General features: G+C 22.9%; 7 protein-coding genes across 7 annotated transcripts; 3 read left to right on the top strand and 4 right to left on the bottom strand.

Moving 5' to 3' along the window:
• Positions 1-192: 192 nt before the first annotated feature.
• On the bottom strand, positions 193-1181 carry PVVCY_0502130 (antigen UB05, putative; the record flags this gene model as incomplete). The annotated part of the gene is made up of 4 exons (XM_008627585.1): positions 193-307; positions 526-590; positions 759-862; positions 1145-1181. 4 exons carry the CDS (start codon positions 1179-1181, stop codon positions 193-195), a joined length of 321 nt encoding a protein of 106 aa, XP_008625807.1.
• Positions 1182-2078: 897 nt separating this feature from the next.
• On the top strand, positions 2079-3551 carry PVVCY_0502120 (conserved Plasmodium protein, unknown function; the record flags this gene model as incomplete). The annotated part of the gene is made up of 4 exons (XM_037635039.1): positions 2079-2369; positions 2772-2891; positions 3056-3157; positions 3384-3551. The coding sequence occupies 4 exons, from the start codon at positions 2079-2081 to the stop codon at positions 3549-3551; spliced, it is 681 nt and encodes a 226-aa protein (XP_037490225.1).
• Positions 3552-4146: 595 nt separating this feature from the next.
• Positions 4147-9361, top strand: PVVCY_0502110 (conserved Plasmodium protein, unknown function; the record flags this gene model as incomplete). The annotated part of the gene is made up of 17 exons (XM_008627583.2): positions 4147-4472; positions 4745-4931; positions 5136-5240; positions 5347-5625; positions 5841-6359; positions 6454-6522; positions 6647-6707; positions 6804-6971; positions 7062-7208; positions 7357-7430; positions 7590-7673; positions 7869-8002; positions 8184-8491; positions 8567-8658; positions 8759-8851; positions 8967-9002; positions 9263-9361. The coding sequence occupies 17 exons, from the start codon at positions 4147-4149 to the stop codon at positions 9359-9361; spliced, it is 2781 nt and encodes a 926-aa protein (XP_008625805.2).
• A 178-nt stretch (positions 9362-9539) lies between these two features.
• Positions 9540-10222, bottom strand: PVVCY_0502100 (enhancer of rudimentary homolog, putative; the record flags this gene model as incomplete). The annotated part of the gene is made up of 3 exons (XM_008627582.1): positions 9540-9633; positions 9836-9956; positions 10120-10222. 3 exons carry the CDS (start codon positions 10220-10222, stop codon positions 9540-9542), a joined length of 318 nt encoding a protein of 105 aa, XP_008625804.1.
• Positions 10223-11730: 1508 nt separating this feature from the next.
• PVVCY_0502090 (DNA repair helicase RAD25, putative) lies at positions 11731-14668 on the bottom strand (the record flags this gene model as incomplete). Its single annotated transcript, XM_008627581.2, has 3 exons — positions 11731-13466; positions 13598-14346; positions 14538-14668. 3 exons carry the CDS (start codon positions 14666-14668, stop codon positions 11731-11733), a joined length of 2616 nt encoding a protein of 871 aa, XP_008625803.2.
• Positions 14669-15962: 1294 nt separating this feature from the next.
• Positions 15963-18200, bottom strand: PVVCY_0502080 (dynamin-like protein, putative; the record flags this gene model as incomplete). The annotated part of the gene is made up of 1 exon (XM_008627580.2): positions 15963-18200. The coding sequence occupies one exon, from the start codon at positions 18198-18200 to the stop codon at positions 15963-15965; it is 2238 nt and encodes a 745-aa protein (XP_008625802.2).
• A 2403-nt stretch (positions 18201-20603) lies between these two features.
• On the top strand, positions 20604-23987 carry PVVCY_0502070 (conserved Plasmodium protein, unknown function; the record flags this gene model as incomplete). Its single annotated transcript, XM_008627579.2, has 1 exon — positions 20604-23987. The coding sequence occupies one exon, from the start codon at positions 20604-20606 to the stop codon at positions 23985-23987; it is 3384 nt and encodes a 1127-aa protein (XP_008625801.2).
• Positions 23988-24483: the final 496 nt, after the last annotated feature.

Raw genomic sequence — 24483 nt, 5'->3', positions numbered from 1 at the left:
TGCTATTTTTGTTTCAATCACCATAATTAAAAAAGACGGCACACAAATACAGAAAAAATATTATGGTATGACATGTAGCATGTACTTATATGCATATGAATATAAATAAAACGTATAATTTATGTCAACAATTCATTACAAGTTATATATTCTTATATTTCTACGATCGTATTATCTCAAACTATCTTATATTTATTTTTTTTTGTCTCTTTGAGATCTGTCAGCATCATCCATTCTAGATGATTCTTCTTTTCCTTGGTATCTTCTAGATTCCCTTGAGCTAAGTTTGCAGAAGCTATAGTCAGGTCTAAAAATAATAATAAATAAATAAAATGAAATAATTGGTATCATATAAACTCTTTTTCAATGTATTTACTCTTAATTAGTATAAACATTTTCATAAAAGACATGCAAAAAAACTTAAATCATGTTCATACATCAAGTGAAAAAAACAAAACAAATCAACATGCAAATATATATATTATATTCTTATAAACTATTATTCAATATTTTTCGGTGTATTACTTAAGGCTAAGTAAAATTATACATAGGGTAAAGAGTAAAATATGGGTTAAGTTGTATTCGAATGTCTATAGTAAAAAAAAAGTAAAAGGGAAAAAATTAATGTTTTTTTTTGCATTATAAATAGAATATACATATATACAACTAGTAAGTATATATCATATAAATAACACGCTTATTTTTCTTTTTGAATTAATTACTTTAAAGGGGAACAAACGAGTCAACACCATGCTCACTTTGTTGTCAAACAATTTAGATTCAAATGCTAACAAATAAAATTCTGAAAACATATAAAGGAAAGATGCCGAAATTACCATGGCAAATAACGATAGTATAGCACCTGAAATACAAAAGAAAAAAAAAGTTATTTATATATGTCAATTTTAAATTATGCATTTGTTCACTATAAACATTAATATATAATACGTATTCATTAAGTCGTATGGCATATGGAAAATCAGGCCATGCATGTATTTACTCCAACAAATTTTTTGTATTCATACAAAAACTGGAGATACATATTTTAATTGTATGTATACATCATTTTATGTAAATATAAATATATATATGTATATGATAATTTATATAACTATTATATATATAATTATTTTTTTGTTATTACTATCTAAAAATCGTGATGGCTGAATATGAGATCCCATGTTTTCGTGTTTTTAGTAATATAAGAATGATACTTTTAAAGGAATATTAAAAAATAAAAAATAATTTCAATATAAAATCTTTTATTATAATTATTTTATTTTTAACTATTTAAAAATAATTTAATTATTCCGTATTTATATAATACATTAAATTAAATTTATAGTATTATTATATTTTTTATTTTTTTTTTAGAAAGAAAAATATAGTAATATATTTTGTTTATTATAAAAAAAATATATAATATTATTTTTTTTATTTTTAATTCAAATTTTACTTAATACCTTGCAATGGATAAAAGAAATAATTACATACATACAAATGCGTAATAATTATTATTATTAGAATATATTGTTAAGTATGTATTGCTTCGACGATAAAAAAAAATATATATGCACAAATTGTTTTCAGTAAGAATATATTAAAATGATATGTATCAAACATACATTATTATTTATAGTATATGGTTATATATAATAATTATTATATATTTTTTTTATGTATAAAATGCGCATAATTATGTATTTTTAGTTTGAAACAAATATTTATAAATACATTATTATTTATTACAATTTTTGAAGCGTAGATAATAAATTCGCAAAAATAAATAAAAACTAACTATTAAAAAAATGGCCAACTTTTTATATGCATATAAATATTTGTTTAAACACATTACTTTTATTATTAATAATGAGTGTTATTAAAATTAATATGCATACTAGATCAAATTAACAACCATTGCTAAAAAAACGTTAACAAAAGAATATGCAATAATTGTGTAACAATAATAAAACAAAATAATAATATTTTATTTGCATAAAATGAAAATACATTAAAAATATTTCCTTTTTCCCGTTTTTTTGTATAATTAATAACCGCCAAAAAAATATAATAATAAAATGTATTTGTATAGTAGTAATATTGCATTTTCCACAAATGTAAAAAATATTAATAAGCATATATCGAGCAATTTATTTTGTTTATCATCTAAATTGTTTTTTAAAAATGAAAGTTACACAAATTATTTAAACAACTCTAAACGGTTGGAAAATTTTAATACATTTTTTTTAACCAAAAATACCAATATTCATATAATTGGTAAAAAATATTTTTCAGACCAATCAATAATTAATTCTATTCAAAATGCAAAAAATGATCTAGATAGGGCGTCGCTGTATTTGCTTCAAAAGGTAAAATTTTTTTACCATATTTATATTATTATAATATTGTATATATCTGTTATTTCTCATATATGAAAAATACAATTATACATGTATTCATAAAAAATACTTACCTAATCATTACATATGTATTTGAATTTATAAAGTTATATACATAACATTCGGTCGTAATAACTTGTTGATACAATATATTTCATAAAAATATAGATATAAATTATAGTTAATATATTTAAATAGTATAAATAAACAAATACATAATAATTTCATTTGACTTAAAACAATACTAAAAATGGCTTTATATGCCTATTGTGTATATAATAAAAAATGTTTACAATTTAAATTTACATGTCCTCCAAATAAATCTTTATCTTTTGAACATTTTTTTTAATTCATTTTCTTATAATATCTTAGTCAATTAGCAATAATTATAAAATTTTAAGCCAGGAAAAAAAAACACATTCTCAAAATGCAATTCACGAGTTAAATGCTTTATTGGCATATAAATCGAATTTAACAGAAGAAAGACAAAAAGTATGTACTAATATTGTGAAGTTATATTATGTTTGAGTATATATATTTTTCTTAGTTTAATCTTACACTTATATTGTTCCTTATTTGTTTCACATACTTAAGACAAAATATTATAAATTCTTTCTTTATCTTCTATCATATTATGTATATGCTCTTTTTTTTAGATATTAACTGAAAAGAGGTCGGAACGGTATACAAATAAAGAAATGATCGGTTTATTTATAACTGGGTTTTTTTTTGCCGTTGGTTCAGTTACTCATCCTTTGGTTTATCTGGTTTGAAAAAATATATAATGCAAAATAAAGCATTTAAAAACGTTTTATACGAAAAATGTTCATATGTATTCCTTTGTTTATGTTCATATGCATTCTATATTTTTCTCCCCTTTTTATAAATTTATATGTGTGAAAGGGATAAAACACTGAAATAAATTAAAATACCATCTTATTGTGCTGTCTTTATATTTATTTCCTTTTTATATTTCTTATCAAGGCAAGTGCCTATGGCATTTACATATTACATAAAGCCTCGAAGGAAAACAATAGCATGCTATATATCGAAAAGAGATTAAATGATAACAAGAACAAATTATTAGTAAATCAAAAGGATATACACAATATTTTAACTAAACTTGAGAATGATTTAATAAAAAATAAATAAAAAGGAATATTTGTTTTGCCATGTGTTAAAGAAATATATATTCCTCAGTTTTCTCTAACGCATATATAATATTTTTTCTGAAAACAAATTAATTAATGTATATTATATGTATAACATATATATGTATGCTATATTTATAATTTCTTTAAAACATAATTTAATTTAATCCGAATTATTATCACATAGTTTCTCTATGGAAATTTTTTTATACATAAATATATATATTATACATTTTTTACGCGTGTCTATATTTATTTATTTATTTCCCCCTGCGATTATATGTTAATATATTTATAATTACTCATATTTTTGTATCTATATTATTTATCATTTTTTTGTCATGAATATTTACCTATGTTACACATAGTTTAATTAACTTCATTAATTGAAAAAATAAATAATTATAATGTATAATATTTATACATACAAATTAATTTGTATTGTCTTATGTTTTTTCCTAAATCTACATTTTAATTATTTGAATAATGGAAAGAAAAAAAACTATATGCATTTATGTTTGACTCTATTTTATTAGTTCTTACAAATTAATTAATATTTTGTAAGTAATTTTTTCTCCTATAACTTGAGAAGTAAAATGAAAACGAAAAATACAATCCCTATAGAAAAGCAAAATAAAAAGGACAATGAAAAAAAGGAATACACAAAAAAGAAAAAAATTATGATAAAAAAAAAAATCGAAACTGACATTAAAAATAAGTTGGAAAAAATTGCTGCAAAAAATGAAAAAGAAAGTGACGAAAAAAAAACTGATAATTATTATGAAGAAAAAAATATAAGTGTAGATAAAAAGCATAATCCTATAAAAAATAAAACATTACCCGATATGAGTGAATTCTTTAAAGAAACTGAAGACTCTACTTCTGTAAATCAGTGCTATAAAAATAATAGCAATATAATAAGGTTAATGATTATATGCAATTGTTTATAAAAATATGAACCAATAAAATTATGAAATATATGAGCATCGATTAACATGTGTAGTTATAGAGAAAGAAAGCAAAAGACTAACCAAATAGTAGATTGCGAAAATGCTTAACCACATATGCAATTTTAATCGATTAACCCAATTTAGTCAAATATTAAGTTGTAGGCAATGCTTCATCTCTCATTTGAGTTTTTATTATATATATAGATATACACTTGTGTCATAATTACATTTTTTCCTGTCTTAGTGCAATAAATATCGAACTAGAAAGAAACATACAAAATGTACTAGAAATTGATTTTAGTAATGATCTAAATAATTTAATTTTTTTAAAAGATGCTGATTCTATCATTATAAAAAAAAGCTATATTTTTTCTCTTTTCCCAAAATATTTTAATTCTGACGAGTTTATTATTATTAAGGATGCATTATCTGTAATATAGACATACACTTCATTATATGTTTTATACATATGCATGTGCAACTGAATTTACAAAGCAACTATGCTCAATTTATTTATATTTTTTTCATCCTTCATATTTACCTATGATTAATAATAAAGTATATATCACCTCATCTTAGGAAATGCATATAAAAAAGACATACACATATTCAATAACTTTTTCCCTAATTCATAGAAATATAATCTTGATGATGTATTAATTTTTAAAAATACAAAAAAATATTATACAAAAAAAAATATTATAATTACTGACGAAGAAGTTTTTACATACTTCTTAAAGGTATACCAATTATCTTTTCATAATTTATTACAAAAGGAAACTATTTTGATATTTAAATTATTTCTTTTATTCCATCACATTTTTTTTATTTATAACTTATTAAAAGAATAAAAATTTCATAGAATTTCCTGAACAAAAAAATGAAGAAAACCCTCAAATTGAAGAGCTTCAAGAAAACAAAAATTTAAAATGTGTTTTTATACACCCTAAAAATTATATATCACCATATGAAAAAGTCATAGAAAAGGAAATATATTCAACAAAAGTTGTTCAAAATCGAAAAAAATTAAAAAAATATATATATATTAATAAAGAGAAAAAAGGCAAACAAATAGAAGAATTCGTTAATTATAATAAATTTTTGTCTATTACTGGAAATTTAATAGTAAGAAAAAATCAAAAAAGACAAAAGTTTTTATATTTTATATAATTGAAAATGCTGAAACAATACTATACAAATATAACTACCTATATGCACACTCCTAATAAATACACCAATATATGTATATGCATGTTAGTATGTGCAAACAAATAAACAACCATATATATTTGTATGATGGTAACAATGGAAATATTTAAATTTATCCTTAATTTTCCTAGTCAAATGAAACGTTACAACAATTGACGCTAGATTTTTGTTCAAAAAATTATATTATACATGAAGAAAAAAGCACTCAGACATACAAAGCAATTAACAAAAATATTGGAATTCAATATAATATAGAATTTTTAAAAAAAAAAAAAGAAGAAATTTTGAAATCAAATAAGATAAATAAATATCTACATAAAATTTTACCACTTGTGGAAAAATCGATGATTGAAAATATTATAATTTCAGAACAAATTAAAGAACCAAATAATAATAACATAGATATATTATCATATAAAAATATAAAATACCTAAATAAAATATTTATATATACAGATATAAAGTATACAACAGATAAAGTAGCTTTATTTACCATGTCTTTACCACATATCAATTATTTAATATTTATAATATATGTTAATAATTATAAAAATACTTTACAAATTGAAGGAGTTAACACAGATAGTTACATCCTTATATGGTCTTATAGCAATTACATGAATCCGCTTTATGCCTTGATATCTCCATATGTAACAATATAATAAATTATTAAACACAAATAAATATCTACTATATATAAATGCATAAACAAGATATAAAATAAATGCATATATATTTTTGCAGCAAATTTCTACTGCAATCGTGAATGAAAAAGACAACAATATGGTTATTGCTGGATCTAACAATGGACTGGTTCACATAAATATTAAAAAAGAAACAAATAGTTTAATGTTATATCTCATGTATGCAACTATTAAAACATCCATATTCTTATATTGGCCCAAATTATTATATTTTTTTAAATAATTTTTTCTAGTTAATTATTTGGAAATTACCCCCCAATTACCATGAAGATTTCTTTTTAAATTCCAAAACAAGTCATAATACTCAAAAATAACGAAATAAAATAAGGCTGATCTATTATATATATATACAGTTGAATTGTATAATTTATTCAATTTTTTTATATGCAGATGAAAAAACTATAGATGTAGAACCATACTTATTTAGCTGTATAGAAGAGTCACATCGAAGGGAAGTAACATCCCTAATATTTTTAAGTGACAAAACTTTAATATTAAGTGAAAAAAAAATATCAATAAATAGCCAGAAAAACTCCCATTTGCTATTTTCTGTCTCAGGTATTCTATAAACCTACGTATTCATATACAATACATATTAAATTGTATCACCACACAATCCCTATTTATATTTCAATGAAATGTTATTAGTTGACGGGATAATATTAATATGGGATGCCACAAATATTGAAAGAGTTAAACCCAAAACTGAAATAAAAAAAAAAGAGATTGAATTAGCAGATGAACTATACAGTTTTAAACCAATTTTCAAAATAGATATTACACGACCCAATACAGGTATACATTTGTATGCATATATACATACTCAATTACCCATTAGTTATATATCATTATACATTTAAATAAATTTATTTGACCTATATAATATTTAATAATATGCACATACATCCCTTATATTTGGATCGTCATACATTTCCCTTCGTAGAATGCTCATTAGGATTTACATACTTCCATTTCTTGGAGATAAATTCACATACTTCCCAATTTTTTGCCTTTTCCGTAAACATTCACATATGCTATAATAATTATATTTTATTTGAGTATACATATATGTATATAGAAATTGGATGGTATTATTTTTTTGTCTGCATACTTTATACTCCACTTTTTATCAAATATATTATATGTCAATTTTAATTATGATATTAATTTTTTTAGGAAGAAGGAGAGTATGTAATTGGGAATATATACAATTGTATGCAGAAAGACAGAAACTTTTCTATTGTTTCTGAAATCAACAGCGTAATAAATAAACGAAGAATTTTGTATATCTCATATATTTTATATTCATAATGTACACCTGAATAAATATACTACGTCTGTTCACAAATATAAAATACATACAATTGCATGGATAAAAATTGCAATTTAATTATTTATTCTAAAAAAAAAACAGGACAAAATAATAAAATTCAATAAAATACTCCTTTTTTGTAGGACTACAAAAATTTTAAGACATTATTGTCTATAAAAAGAAATACTATAATAAAAAATTTAATTTTAACTTTAACTGATCATAATTTTTACTTGTGGAAGGAAGATGAAAAACATCCCTTTTTTATTTCACCAAAGTTTGCAAATAAATTGTGCATTACAATATATTTGAATAATCATATGTGTGCGTGTGCTTATCATACATATTATATAAATGATACTTTCTTATATATCGTTTGAAATACATTTTATACTTCATTATTCATCTCTTATTACTTGCTCTATTTTGTATTCTATATTTTTCCTTTCCTTTTGTAGAAGCAACGAAATATACTCGTGTTGCGAATTTAGCCAAACTAAAATAAGTGTCATATATATAGGAAAAACAAATGGACATATAGAAATATGGAATTTGCTAGAACACAAAAAGCAGTGTATACACTCAGTATCAATTAGTAATTCGAGTTTAATATGTATAAGCATTTTGGAAAATACGGATCCAAGTATATTTAATTCTTTTGAAAAGAAAAACACCATTTCAGTAGAAAATAATAACCAAACAAATTATGATGATGAGACTGAGATTGTAGACACTAATGATTACTTAAGAAGTAAAAATGAAGATGGTAATAAATAAAAAAAAATATATACATACATATGTATGACCGATTTTACTGTTTCAATTTATTTCATTTTTGTAGATGCATATAAATATTCTTACAACAAAATAATAATTGGCGATTCTAATGGATGTGTTTATGTTTATCAAATGGAACAAAATCTTCTAAACTCGGTAACTCAGCTTATTTCCATATATTTTAAATAAAATCCACAACCCAATTTGTGTATATATATTTACATGATGGTATATGGTGCATTACTTATAATCTCAGACGAAGGAAGAAACTGATGAGTTTATACTTTGGATGGAAAATCAAATATATGTGAATAAACAAAAAACTAAAAGACAATTTGAATTATCCGAAGTAAGAATATGCTTTATATTTACTTTTTCAATAAATAATGGAAATAATTTATAAAAAATAAAATTGTATAAGCTTTTATACTCTATGAGTTTTTTTTAAATTATTTTCCTTGTAGGAAAAAGATAAAATGTTAAAGAAGGATATAGGAAATGTAATAAACATGCACATATGCACACAATATGCATACGATTTATATATATGTGATGTAAACATGCGGTGTATATATTCACCTTAATATATTATGAAAGGAATTGCATAATAAATATTTTATAAACTAACAAAATAAAAAAAATCATTACTCATAAGTGATGAAAAAGCAAAAACATTCCCCATAAAAAATAGCATAAACCACATATGTATATACCTGTATATTTTATTATTTTTTATTATCTGATGTTTCCTTTTGTATAGGCAAATGAAAGAAAAGAACAACTTGAAACTAAATTAAATGAAGATTTCAAAAAAGTAATGGAGAAATATAGAAATTATTTATTAGGGGATAAACTGTAAATATTGATAATAATTTCAAAATTTTATGGAAGTTTTAAATTTGGTCCCATTATTTTTTCTTCTTTTAAGTATAAATTATAATAGCAGTATTTATTTTGTTGTAATATAAAATTTGTACAATTGCACATTTACAAACATGTTTTATACCATCATTGATAAAACAAATAAACATTAACTTTTATTGTCCAATCTGGTCTTTAATATGTTCAACCAATTTTTGTTTTATCCATTTTTTGTCATGAAGTCTATATGACCAAGTGGGCTGATGAAATCTAAAAATTAAAAGAGTTACATATACATATTAGTACACATTTTAATAGATAAATTGCAATTTTATACCATTCGAAATTTTTATAAATCTGCACGTATAAATATATTAATATACTACAAATATTACGTAAGTAAACTCATTATTGTAACTACATTATATATTATATGCGCATATGTATATTTTCTCCTTTTTCTCAATCTTACAATAATATCGTCATTTTTTGGATGTTATCAATATACACAAACAAATCATTCATGCTATATGTTATTCTTTGTACTGAAGGGTCATTTTCTTTTATTGCTTGTTCATATAATTGGCAAATTCCTAAGGAAAACAATAAAAAATGGGCACATATATATGTATATCATATGCATGATAAGGAAATTCGTATAATGCTTGAATACGTGTATGATCACATTTGAAATGTATCTCTGATGCATTCTATAATATAAAACACATATACATGTTATGTCCATTATATACTAACCATTTAAGGCCAATTTTAATGAGTTATATTCAACAAATGTTCTACTTTCTATTTTTTTCGAGAACTGAACTAATAACACAACATCACTATAACCTGCGCTCATTTTTTCCGGGTTTTAATGTTTTGTTTAACTTAAAATGTGATGGATTGTTCAGTTATCTTTTTATTTTTCTTTCGTTTTATTTACTTTTTAAAAACTTCTTTATTATTATATATTTGTTATCCTTTTTTTCTCTTTCTTTTTTTATATTTCCCTTTCTCTTATTTTTTAATTATTCCTTTCTTAAACTTTTAACATTAAATAATAAAGGTAATTTTCCACTAAAAAAATATTTTAATAATTTAAATTAAATAAATGGTTATATATATTTTTTGTTTTACTTATTTTTTTTTCTATCATGCATAAATATAATAATATATATACGCGCAAAAGTTAATGTTCACATCAATTGGTGTTCACAAAAATGGGATATAAAAATATGTAAAACATTATATGGCGTATTTATGACCATGCTCCTATAATTATGTGTTTTTATTTTAAAACTAAAAATACTGTATTATAATTCTAAAAAATATATAATATATGAAATTAATAAATATATATAATAATTATAATACAAAACAACTAATCTATAACTTTTTTAAATGTTTGGGATTTATTTAGATATATATTTTCTTCCTATATATAAAAACTAACTCTCAAAAGATAGAAAAATTAATAAAAATGTCAAACAAAAGTATACTAGCGAAATTGCATACATATATATCACTTTAATCTCTATACTTAAAACATTAAAGGTCTTAAAGGGAACTGTTAATGTATATTTTAAGGATAATTTCGTATTATATATATTTCTTTTGTTTAGTCCATATATTCATTTTCTCTTTCAATACAAAAAAACTAACTAAAAAGAATATATGCAAGCTTTATACATATTTGTATATTCGACTTAACACATGCTGGTAGTTTCCGTATTTATCCAAAATATGTATTCATAATTAGCATACAACAAAATAACCTTCAACAAAAAAATTAAGATAAGAAAATTGTAAATTAGTATACCATACAACGCATGTGAACTTAAAAAAATTATACTTCATCCTAGTACAATAAATGCTTTAATAGATCGCATATCATATGTGTATATAATGACGACACGTATAGTATAAATTTTTATTTTGTGGACATCCCCATTTTATGGGAACACATAAAATTATTTTGTTGAATATATTTATAAAGCATTAATAGAGGTAAAAGCTACACTAATCTATCTGGGTTATATTTTTTATTATATTTATGCATGTTAAACATGCCAAATTAATTGTAACATGTATTAGTTACAAAATAAGTTAGTTCAATATTCGACAAATATGCATAACAATATGTAACTATTTATATATACATGGTATAGCATAAAATATACCGAAATATATATTTTTACAAAAAAAAATGGGAAAAAAAAACAATTGCGATGAAAAGCATTAGCATTATACATTTTTATGGCTGTATTTTTGCAATTTCGCTTTTTCATATGTTCATATTTCTAAGGATACACAAAACAAAATTAACACACAATTTTTTTGAACAATAACTTTTTTGTATACCTTGATTTATCGGTTTTGGTTCAAAAATTTTCTGAAAAGAATGTGTTTATCTGCAAACTTTTTCGAAGTTGTTTTTTTTTTATCATTAAATGTTATATCCATATTTGTAGATAACTTGAGAAGTCCATCACTATCTGACATTCTTACCAAATTGTCATTATTACTTGATAAAACACTACTATTCCTTTTATTAGTTTTGGGGGGTTCCTTTTTAAAATCCATATCATCAAATGCGTCATCATCTTCATCATTATTTCCATCATCTGTACTGGCCAAAATACATTTAAGTAAATTGTCTTGAATTTTTTTGTTTTTATATACTAAATTTAATTTATTAAAATCAACGATATTATCACTAAGAACATTATAAGCATATCCTTGGTTTATAAGAAATCGTTGCCTTTTATCTGAGTAGCACATTTCAATAGTATCTTTACTAACTAAAGAATAAAAAAACGAATCAGGATCATTGATATTTTTTTTTTCATTTGCTCTATTTTTTGGTCGAATAATTCTTCCTAATCTCTGTGCTTCTTGTCTTCTCGAAGCAAAATTAAATGATATTTGTATAACAACATTTGCTATAGGTATATCTATAGCATTATCTCCGACTTTACTTAACAAAATAGTATTAATCGTTGAATCATTTTTAAATTTATTTATTATTGCAATTCTTTCAATAGGTGACAATTTACCATAAATAAAAGGTTTATTCAAAGTTTTGGCTATATGCAATAGCGCAAATATATTATCACTAAAAACAATAATTTTATCATTATTTTGTTCATGATATTTTATTAAATATTCACACATCATTAATTTTCTAGGGTTGCATGTATATAATCGCCGTTTTATAAAGCTATTTGATTTTAAATAATATTTATAAAAAGAACTAGGCATACTACACCAAATTTCTTTGCATAAAGCTTTTGCCAAAAATCCTTTATTTTGTAACTCTACCCAATTAGCTTCATATAACTTAGGCCCAATAATCCATTGCAAATCTCTTATAAGTAAATCTTCTCTAACTAATGTAGCAGTCAACCCAAGTTTACAATGGGACTTTACTATATCATTAATTCTTCTAAATGATGGTGCAGGGGCAAATTGCACTTCGTCAAAAACTAATAAACCCCATTCTCTTCTCCTTATATCATTAACAATTTTTAAACTTTGTTCACTTCTTTTACCTGAATATGCCAACATAGTATATGTTGATATTAATACACCAGCCTCATTAATTGGCCATAAATCAAACTTATAATCTGATGTTAATATTCTTATATGCCTTGGATGAATATTTGTAAAATCTTCAAACTGTTTCTTCCATTGCTCAACAGCTACTGCTGATGTTGTTAAAAATAAGGAAGATTTTTTTATTGTGCTTGCTGCAGTTATACCAGTTAAAGTTTTACCAACACCACAAGGTAGTACAATTATCCCTGATCTACTTCTACCATTACTAAACATTTTTCTTAATGCTTTTTCTTGATAATATCTTATTTGTACATGACTTTTTAATGAACAATTTAAATTAGGATTTTTTTTATCTCTTCGAAAATCATATTCCATTAATAATGGCCTTTGCATAGTTTGTAATGCTTCTTGTTTAACTTCTTCTATTTTATCACAATTTACTTCAAAGGAATAAACTTCTGCTGAATTCTCATTCGAGTTATCATTTGCATTTTTCTTTGTTTCCTCTAGCATCAGCTGTTTTTCACTTTCACTTATTTTGAAACCTGCAAAAATCATAATAAATTTATTGTGACCATTTTTAATTTATTTACATATACTCAAAAAAAATACACATTCACATATATATGCTGGGATGATATATTTTCCCAACTTCTAATCCCATTTTCATACTCACCTAGCTGTGCTGTGTCGAGTACAGGGGCCTCGTATGTGACGTAGGCATCTTTTTGTTTCTTATTCTCCGCTTCGTCGTTTAAAACATTTCCTGAAGCACCTGTGTTATCACCCCTACTATTTTCCATAAAGTTACCATTTAAATTAAACATATTATTTTTTTTTGAATCGTTATTATTAACATCGGTTGAATATACCCGTGCATTTTTAATAATATTATTATTTAATAAATAATCTAATTCAAATTTATCTTTAGCTTCGATATAATATTTATTTTCTCTTAATACTAATTTTACTTTACCAAATGATTCAGCACTTTTTGTTATACTATACACTAATTCGCTAGGTAATACGTTTTTAGAAAATTTATCCAAATTTAATAATAACTCATCTAAGGTTATACCAACAGATATAGCTGCATATAATGAAAAAATTGTCAACTGAAATTCATGTATTATTTCAGGCCTACAAATAGGTTCTGCTATTGTTATAAGAAAATCTGAAGCCTGTTTACTACAACTGTTGAACATTTCTAAATATATAAATCCATCTGAACATATCCATAATGGTTTGTTCATATGATTTTTTTTTAATTTCATTTCTTTGCTATAATCATGAAACCCTCTTTGCTGTACATTTATTGAGTCAGCACTAAATGGTAAATTTATTATCTTATTATCAAATAAAACTTCATAATATTCCTTAAGTTTCCTTTTTGCCTTTTTTGGTAACTCTTCATTTTCTTCCGTTCTGCAAGTAAAAAGCGAAAAAAAAACGAAAACCAATATAACAGATATCATAATATAATGTATTCCCTTAAAATACAAATGATATTCACATATATGTATTAATATGCCATATTTATAACAATATATAAATAAAACTTAATGTATGTGGAGAGAGCAAATGAATAGCTTTAATTGTTATCTTTATTTACTAACATTTTTTCGGAAGACTTAAATTTCCGCCGTTTCACATTTTTTGCATAATAATCTTCATATATAATATCTGATCTTTTATTCAATCCATCTGTGCTAATATTATCGTATACATAATCGTTTGGATCATCCATATTTTCATCTTCATTCAAGATCTTATGTTTCCATAAAACTTTTTGTAGCTAGTTAGCCAATAATATTATGTTCATTCCTTTGTTATACGGCTTAATATACGACCATTTTATGTTTTGAATGTAAATTAGCTTTTTTTTCAAAATATCTTAAAAATAATAAACTTTTTTCGTATGTTATAAACAATACATACATATATATTCAAATATGGTCCATTACTTATAGATAGATTGAAGTATTTTATAGAAACATATCCACTATTACATGTATACAACAAAAAGATAAAACATAACTAACCTAAGTATATTATTTCACATATCCTGACATATCTTATTAGCTAAAATATCATCTTTAACAATTTAATGATTTCATCAAATAAAAAAATTAAAAAAAACGAAAAAAAAAGAAAAAAAATAGCTTATTATTATAATTAAAAATAAACATACGCTTAAAATGAAATGATAAAAATATAGTATTATGTTTATAATTTTTTACTAGGGTGAATTTTTTTTTTTCAAATCGTAGCAAAAAAAATGACTATATGTTTCACACGTTTATATATAAATTGCTAATTACCATATTTTTCATATTTACTCAATTTCTTATTTTTTTTACCTTATTCTTTACATTCTAATTTTTTAGAGCAAACTTTTAATATTCAATTTTTTTCCAAGATACTTTTTATTCTCTAAAAATAGTAAGCAGATAATCACACTGTTTTGTGAAACCATATTATTTATCATTTCTCTATATAATACCCTTTTACACATCCTTATATTAATGATTTATTTTATTATAATGATAATAAAGCCAAGTTTCAAGGGTCAAGAAAAAGATAAAATGATGAATGTTTCATTTAAATATTTACATATAATAGATATTCCATAGATATTATAGTTACAGTAGGAAGTTTGTTTGCACCCAAAAATATGGGCAAGTAAATTTATTACACAAAATAAAAAAAAATAAAGACAAAGAAGCGATATTTCAACATACAATAAATAAAACGATTTATTATTTTTCATATCGCTTTGATAAAATGAATAATATTATGAGAATTATAAAAAATTGGTATGCATAAAAAATTTACATATAAGTAAAGATATGCTATGCACACATATATATGACATAGTATATATTAAAAGTACCATTGTATATGTGTATATGCTCAATTGTTCATCATTTAAATTACTACATTATCTCTCAAAATCCAAAACAGTCAAACAAAAAAAATTTCAATCCCCCTTTTCAATTTTCTTAACAAATTATCCACACATTTAATTCATTTTTATTTAACTAAATGTCTTGGTTCCTAATTTCTGCCAACATTTTAATAGCTTGATTTAAGGCTTCCAAATTTTTTTTGCAATTGTTTCTTTTTACTTTGATAGAAGAGCATTCATTAAAAAGGTTAAGAAGCTCACTGTTATGTAAATTTGAAATTAAAACTTTTTGCATTGTTTTTCTCGATGTATTAACCATAAAATGCATTATAGCTTTGGGTACAGCATCAGCTATATGTTTCCTTACAATGTTAAAATAATTATTAATTAATGATTTGATTAAATCAATTTCAATAATCTCTTTAGAAGAAGATGAACACTCTGGTATTATTTTTTCAGGGATAACTGGTAAAACAAAAACATTTTCTCTATTATTTAAATTAGCTATTTTTGTACCATTTTTATTTTTATGTGATTTATAATCTTCTTTATTTTTCCAGATTTTATTGTCTTCTTTATATGTACCATCATGATTAATAGTTGCATGATTGGTATTGCTCATATTCGTTCCTGTATTATTGTTCATTTTATCATTCACTGTTCCATGCATACCATCATGCATTTGATGATGTGATTGTATATACCCATTATTATGAACTCCGTTCGAGCTCATATAATTTTCGTGATAATCCCTTTTATGGTGTGGCATTTTATTGTTGTTACTGTGCATTTTAACAACAGGTTCCAAATCTTCGACATATTCATTATCTTTGTCATATACATTTTTCATAAAATGTTCATTCAAAAAATCAGGATGACTTGTATTAATATAAGATAACTCGATTAACATAAGATTTTTGATCATTTCCTTTGTTGGTTGTAAGCAATCTTTTAATAAAATTTTCACTTGTTCATTTATTGCGCTTTTTAAGTTTGTAAATCTTTCCATATCATTTATTTTACAGTTATCAACAATTTTAATAAGTTCTTCATAAACTTGATCTGCACAACGAAGTGATGGCTCCTTTAAACAATTTATTAATTTTTTTATTAACGTTTCAAATGCGCTTTCTGGTACAAACAATGCACCTCTTGGCCCACTTGAATTTCTAATAGCTATTCGTATTTCTTCATCACTTAATAATTCCAATGGGGAAAAATCATTTAATGCTTTAATATACCAGTCATTAAATATATAATGAATTCTTGCACCCCCTTTTAATTCATCTACACGATCTTTATAAAATACTTTTCCATCTATTATATCTTGATATTGTTGAGAAAATTTTGTAATATAATTAACAAGAACTGCTAAATATTCTGAGCGGTTCATATTATCCATTGGTTCACCTAGCTCTAATAATTTTTCTTCTTCAATACTTTTTAATGCGTCTATTTTGGGTTTTAAATATGGTACAGTATTTTTTATATGTTCAATAAGTATATTATTTAATTTTTTTGCTAAATTTTTTATCCCACACTCCATAATACATTCATTTTGGTTCGAAAAATCGATGTATTGATTAAAATATTCTTCTTCTTTTCTCAATGATTCATCAATGCTAACATTATCATCAATATCTTTTTGACTTCTACAAACTACAGCTACAAAACCTTTTTTTAATGGATATAAAGTCCCACTAATCATTTTTTTCCATATTTCGGATTTTTCCACAACATCACACTTTGTTATTACACCTATAGTCCTTTCGTGTTTTGGATCTACATTTCTAGCCATTTTTAAACTATCAGAATTAGCTAAATCAATATTAGCTGAAGAAACAGCTAAAATTATACAATTAGGGTTTTTAATATATTTATTAACTAAGCATCCAATTTGCTCTTCTACATTATGTGGTTGATTTCCAACTGGTACTTTTGTTAAACCAGGTAAATCAATTAATGTTAAATCTAATACATCATTTTTATGAATTTCTATAATTATAGGAGTCTCTTTTATGCATTTATTTCCTCCTGTTATTTCATCGGTTACTTCTATTAACATATTATTTAAAATAGAAAAATCATCTATATGTTTTTCTACTCTATTACTTTCACAATCATAATATGTCAATGTACAATAACATTCTTCTGTTTTGGAATTAGTTAGTTGTATTATTATTGGTGTTCTTGTAGCTATACCTTCCCCCTTTGGCATAAAACTTAAACCAACAAGTGATTCTAACAAAGATGTTTTGCCAACAGACTGTGCTCCTATTACTGCTATATGTGGAAGGCTTAATGTTTCACTACTGATAAATGACGAAAGTACATTTTGTAATTTATTAACAATAGGCACTAATTTATCCATTTTTTATGAGATTTATAAAAATGTGGTATATCTGTTGTATGAAAAGTGAATTGATTCGTTTTTTCTCTCTATAAATATATACTTTTTTCTTGAAATATTCTGTATGTTTCTACTACAAAAGGTAAAAATGAAAATTACCTACAACTGTTTCTTGATTGTATTTTGTATTTTATCCAGTTTTTAATTTTATTCACTACTCATTGAATCAAATGGTAAAGAATATTTATATTTGGATAACTACACACAATATATTGATGAAAAAATATATGTACACTTGCAGATAACTGAGTTTATCACGAACTCTTACTTTAATATTATCAGGTATAGGCACGAATGTAATTAACTCTCAATATATATATTCACTTAAAAATAAATGAATGGGTAAATGGATAAGAATACACGTTTATCCATAAGTTATGTATATATATATTATATATACGCACAAAAACATGGAAAAAATTAAATATTAATACGACAATACGCCGATATAATAAAGCAAAATGAAATGAACTACACTAAATGGTTGCAAAACACAAAACACGTTGGTGTGAAAATACTGAAAAATGTTCTAGGAAAAAAATGAACAAAAAAATATATATATAATATAAATCCAGCAAAATTGAAACAAAAATTAATGAATGTATTGAAAGTGTAATGATAAAACAAAATGGATGAGGAAAAACGGCACGTATATATATTTAAAAACATGCCATAAATATCCAAAAATTATAAAAGCTACACATTTATTCTCTCTGTGTTCTATAATATATATAATTATTAAAATAAAATACAATTTGTAAATTTCTCTTCTTAGTTTATATATTTAGCATGCACATATCCTTCACTAATTTCCCCAAATCTACAATCCCTATTATGATATATGTATTTATGTATATACGTACAATTTTATGTTATCTCTTTTCGTCAATCAGCCACAAATTTAGGCAAATAAATAAAATTATGATCTTACTTTAATTTAAACTATCATAAAAAAATTGCTATCAATGTTAATGCTGATTGTGTATTACCACATACTTTTTACATATGTAACTTTTATATCATTATAGTCCCCCTCCTCCTAACAACTATATAAATGAAAAATATGTGTCTATGCATCTATTTTTGAATATAAAAATGCGCATTGTATACGTATTATGTACATATTGTGTATGTATCATATATTATATACATATGCATGTGTGGGCATGGGGATATTTATTTGTATAAATAGCTATATATATCCTCAATCTGTTTAATATTAAATATAAAAGCGTCAAATACTTGCTATGCTATAAAAAACAAAACGAAAAAACCAGAAAGATTTCTTCCATCATATAACATTACAATGGTGGTAAAAACAAAGTGGAAATGTCTTAAATACTACGTATTTTATATTTTTTTATTCTTTATTATGTATATAAAATTTAAATAACACGTGTATTTATGTATGTGTGTATTTTTTTAAGATGTTTAATTAGTCAAACAATATACTTACAAATAAAAAATATAATAAACAAGAAAGGAAAATTGCAATATGCTCCAAATATTTTTTTTTCCAAATATTAAAACATTATTATATTTTTTTTTAATAAAAATACTAATACATAATATATAGCATTATATACGTATCCATATATTATGTTTACTATATTTGCAATATACAAATAATAGCAAAATATTAAAAGGGAAATTTTTAACACTTGTAATTTTGCATATTTCACCGCACAACGATGTATGCATATTTTTTTTTTACCATATAAAATACATAATTTACAAACTATTATGCTAATAGTTTTAAGATAAAAAATAATAATGTAATAATAATAAATAAAAATAACAAAATTAATATAAAATCGATATAGTAATTTTATTTGCTTTTTAAAATTAGTAATATAAAATAATTTGGAAAAATATATATTCATATATTAAATTAAGGGAAAATTTTTATCATTTTTAGTTTTCATTTTTCATAGCATTTTTGTGAGAACCAAACATCAAATCTTAAGTAATAGTGTAAATTTTATAAATTATGAAAATACTGTAAACAATCAGGACAGCACAAAAAAAAATATATATATATATATAACATTCAGAAGTCTGACAGTTCCTAATTATAGTTGAAAAGAGTAGCACATTTTTAATTAAAACAGGAAAATATCACAATACACACACATATGGAAGAATATATAATTTCAAATATGTTCAGTATAAAAAATGCGCACCTTGTATTATACTATATAATTTAGCATTACAAGTCCAATTTTTTAACATACTTAATTACTCCCTTTTAATATATGCCATCCCGCTATACATGTACACGTTGTGTCTACATTTCCCACAAATCGATTGTAATAAATAGTTAATTTTTATTAATTATAAATGCATAATATATAAATTAGTTAAATGAAATGCCTTCACAAATGTGACATTCGAAGTGTACAAGATCGTGTATATTCGTATATTAAAATACAAGTTATAAATCATCAAAAATTATATATAAATGAAACTAAGGCACTTATAAAAAAAAATGATGGGGGTAAAAGATTTTTAACTCACCTTTCGTTGGGTCATAATAAATTAAAAGAGGATAAGAAATATTTCAGTTTTGTAAACACACAAAATGATAAAATAAATGAAGAAAACATAAAATGTAATACCCCAAAAAATGTCAGCATAAGTCAAACTGAAAAAGGGAAACAATCTGAGATGATTAGAAAAATACGAAAGTTTTGCAGAAAGGATGATCTGTGTAGTATATACAAATTTAATGACAATTTTTTAGACCTTTTAAAATCAAAGAAATTAAATGAAAATGATTTTTCTGTTATAATTCATTTATTAAATACAAAAAAAATTAAAGATAACAGCTTTTGGAGAAATGTAGCAAGTATTGAAAACATTAATTTTATTTTTAATATGAATTTAAAACAAATAATTATTACTATTTATAGTATTTCGAACTCGTTTCCGTTTATTCACTTGAACTTTTTAAATCCTTTTACCTTTAAACTAATTTATATCTTATACTATCAGAAATACTTCCTTTTAATAACTAATAAACGCAAAAACAAACAAAAATCTGCAGAAAATTTTGTAAATATTTTTAATTCGTGTGTAACCAATGAATTAGAAAAAATTACTAAGAAAAACGAAAAAATTATGAACTCATGCGCTATTTCTTCTTACAATGAAAGTGAAAAAAAAGGATGGAACAAATTAATAAGTCAAAATGATTATTCAAATTTCAAAATAATTTTTAATATGGGAAATAAAAGTAATAATAGCAATTACAATGACAATATGCTTAGTGAAAATCGAACAAATATAAACAGATTAAACTTCTTTGACATAACTATATTATGTAACACTTATTCAAAGATAAATATTGTAAGTCAGTTGGAATATATACAAGAATTTAAACATATTATTTATAAACTTTTTATCTATTTCTTATTTTTTCATAATAATGAAATGGATTATAATCATTTAATTTTGTTTATTTATAGTTATACAAATTTAAAAGGAGCTATTGATAAATCAATATTTTCAAAAATAAAAAAAATATTATTAACTAAACATAGCATAGAGCATACAAATTTGTATAAAATACACACTATCGATATATGTTCTTTAAATATGTTAATGTATGTCCTGAAGATACATAAATTTAATGACAATGATTTATTTAAACATATTATTCTTTCATGTGTTGTTAATCTCAATTTAAGTAAAATAAAAAAGTCTAAACTAAAAAAGGGAGTATTAAACAGTAATGAGGATATATTAACCGATGCTATGTCTAATGCTTATGAGAATTCTTATGCACAATTTATGCATACAAATACGGATCAAAACATTGACGAAAAAAAAATAAAAAATGAAGATATAAATAGTACAGGCGACAGTGATAGCAAATATAATAACACAGGACATTCATATAGTCATAAGAATATTCTAGAAAAACGAGCAATGCTTGTGAACTACTTTTCTCAAAACGATAATAGTTATATTATGCACACACAAAAAGAAGAAAATTTAATACAATTAAATAAAAAGGATTTATGTTTTTTAGCATGTAACATAGATAAATTAAAAATTCCCAATTATTATAATATATATGAATATATAAAAATTGAAACACAAAAACAAATAAATATATTTAATGTATATAATACATGTATTATATTAAAATTTTTAGTAAATTTAAATTTATTGGATAAAAATTTATTTAATTTGTTATTATCTCACTTTAAAATATTGTTTGATAAAAATCACTATAACGAAAAAGATATTACAGATATATATTTGTCCTTTTATAAATACACACAAATAACAAGTTGTAAAAATAATTCAGAAATATCTAATTTTTTAAAATTTTTATATACACAAATAGAGCATAAATTAAATAAATTTAATTATATTAATATTATTTATATATTTTGCTCATGTGCTTATTTTAATATCCGATTTAGTGATATGCTATTACAAAATCTTTGTATAGATATACTTAATAATTTTAAATCGATAGATGAAAAAATATTACTACCATTTTTATACTTTATAAAGAAGAGAAATTATGATATTAATTATATATTTTTTAATTCAGCTATAAATACTGTATTTTCAAAAATAAAAACCTCAAAGAGTTTCTTTTATATTTTTCAAATATTGTCAGTCTATTCTATACAAACATTACAAAGGGAAACACATATTTTACACAAATTAGTCGATTTATTAGATAAATTCAGTCCTTTTCTTAGCTTAAAAGATAAAATATTATTATTATTACACATATATATCAATCCCGTCCTATTTCTTAATAAAAAATGTATTACATTTTGTGAAAATATACTTAAAGCTATAATTTGCGATGAAGAAACAAACGATGGTGATGCTCAAGTTTTGGAACAAATAGAAAATCATAAAATGTTAGATAAATACAATGAAAAAAATATAAAACACGTAAATACTATTTATAATTGCGATATTATAAAAAAAACGTGCAATTTTCAATCGGGAAAAAGGAATAAAAAAGAAACAAACAATTCTCTATTTTATAATTGTTTTTATAATCATAGTGATACTTTATTAAATAATATAGACTTTAACACTAATAATATAAATGCTAAAGAAATGAAGATATTTTTTTTATTAATATTATCAGATATATATGAAATTAAATTGAATACTTTTTTAAAAAAGGAACAATTTCCTATGCTAGGAAAAAATAAAACAGAACAAATGCAAGTGCAAACCTACATTAACGCATTACACACTTGTCCATTAAAAATATTATCAAATTTTACATATATTCCACTAAATAATGAATATTTAATTTATCTTTTAAAAAAAAATGATTTATTTAATGCTCAAAATTATGAAAACAAATCCAAATTAACAGAAGAAATAAATTATTCTGATAAAAACATAAGAAGTACTAAACAATTAAAAGACAACAAAAAAAATACAAATATATTTTATAATAACAATCTTAAAACACATTATGACGAAGAAATAATGGAATATTTCCCCGAATTTGAAGAATCCCTTTTGAATGCAACAAAAATCATGTATGAAAATTCATTTATTTATTCGTTATATCAAAAAAATAAGCAAAATGAAGAAAATAACATTGAAAACAATTTAAACCAATCCAACCAGTTTCATATAAACTTCTTTCCATATATTTCTTTTGGAAATACAAATAATGAATTAATTATTAAGATAAAAAAAAGTGTTTTTATAAATTCATTTTACATTTTTTACATACTTCCTAGAATGACTTAAGGTCGCATGGAGATATAAATTAAATCATTGTTTTGTTATGTACCGTTTAAATGTATTAATTAAACACGATGCATATAAACCTATATGTAATTCATTTGACATTTTTGACCTTTTTCTTAAATTGTATTATGTGTTTATGAATATTTTTCAGTTTATTTCTAAACCTTATTTGATAAACAATTCATATATTTATTTTTCTCATGTGATAATATATTTTTTTCTTATAAAAATTCATCTAACCTTTTCATACTTTATGTCTGTTGCCATGTGTTTTTGTCTTTTAATGCTCATTTTAATTAACTTTTTATATTTTTTTAAATTGTTTATTTGAAATACTATAAAAAATTCCAAACAATAGTAATATCGATTTGCTTGGTTTTAAGATACGTAAAAAATGGTAATCATAAGTAATACCAATTAGTAAAATACAAGATGGGAGACTGTATATCAAGAAATAGATAAAAAAGGTAAAACAATTTTTGCTTTGTTTTTTTAC

The sequence above is a fragment of the Plasmodium vinckei genome (assembly GCF_900681995.1).
Source record: "Plasmodium vinckei vinckei genome assembly, chromosome: PVVCY_05".
NCBI classification, from domain to species: domain Eukaryota; phylum Apicomplexa; class Aconoidasida; order Haemosporida; family Plasmodiidae; genus Plasmodium; species Plasmodium vinckei.
The sequence above is the reverse complement of the archived record's forward strand: the minus strand, read 5'-3'. Positions and strand labels throughout refer to the sequence as shown.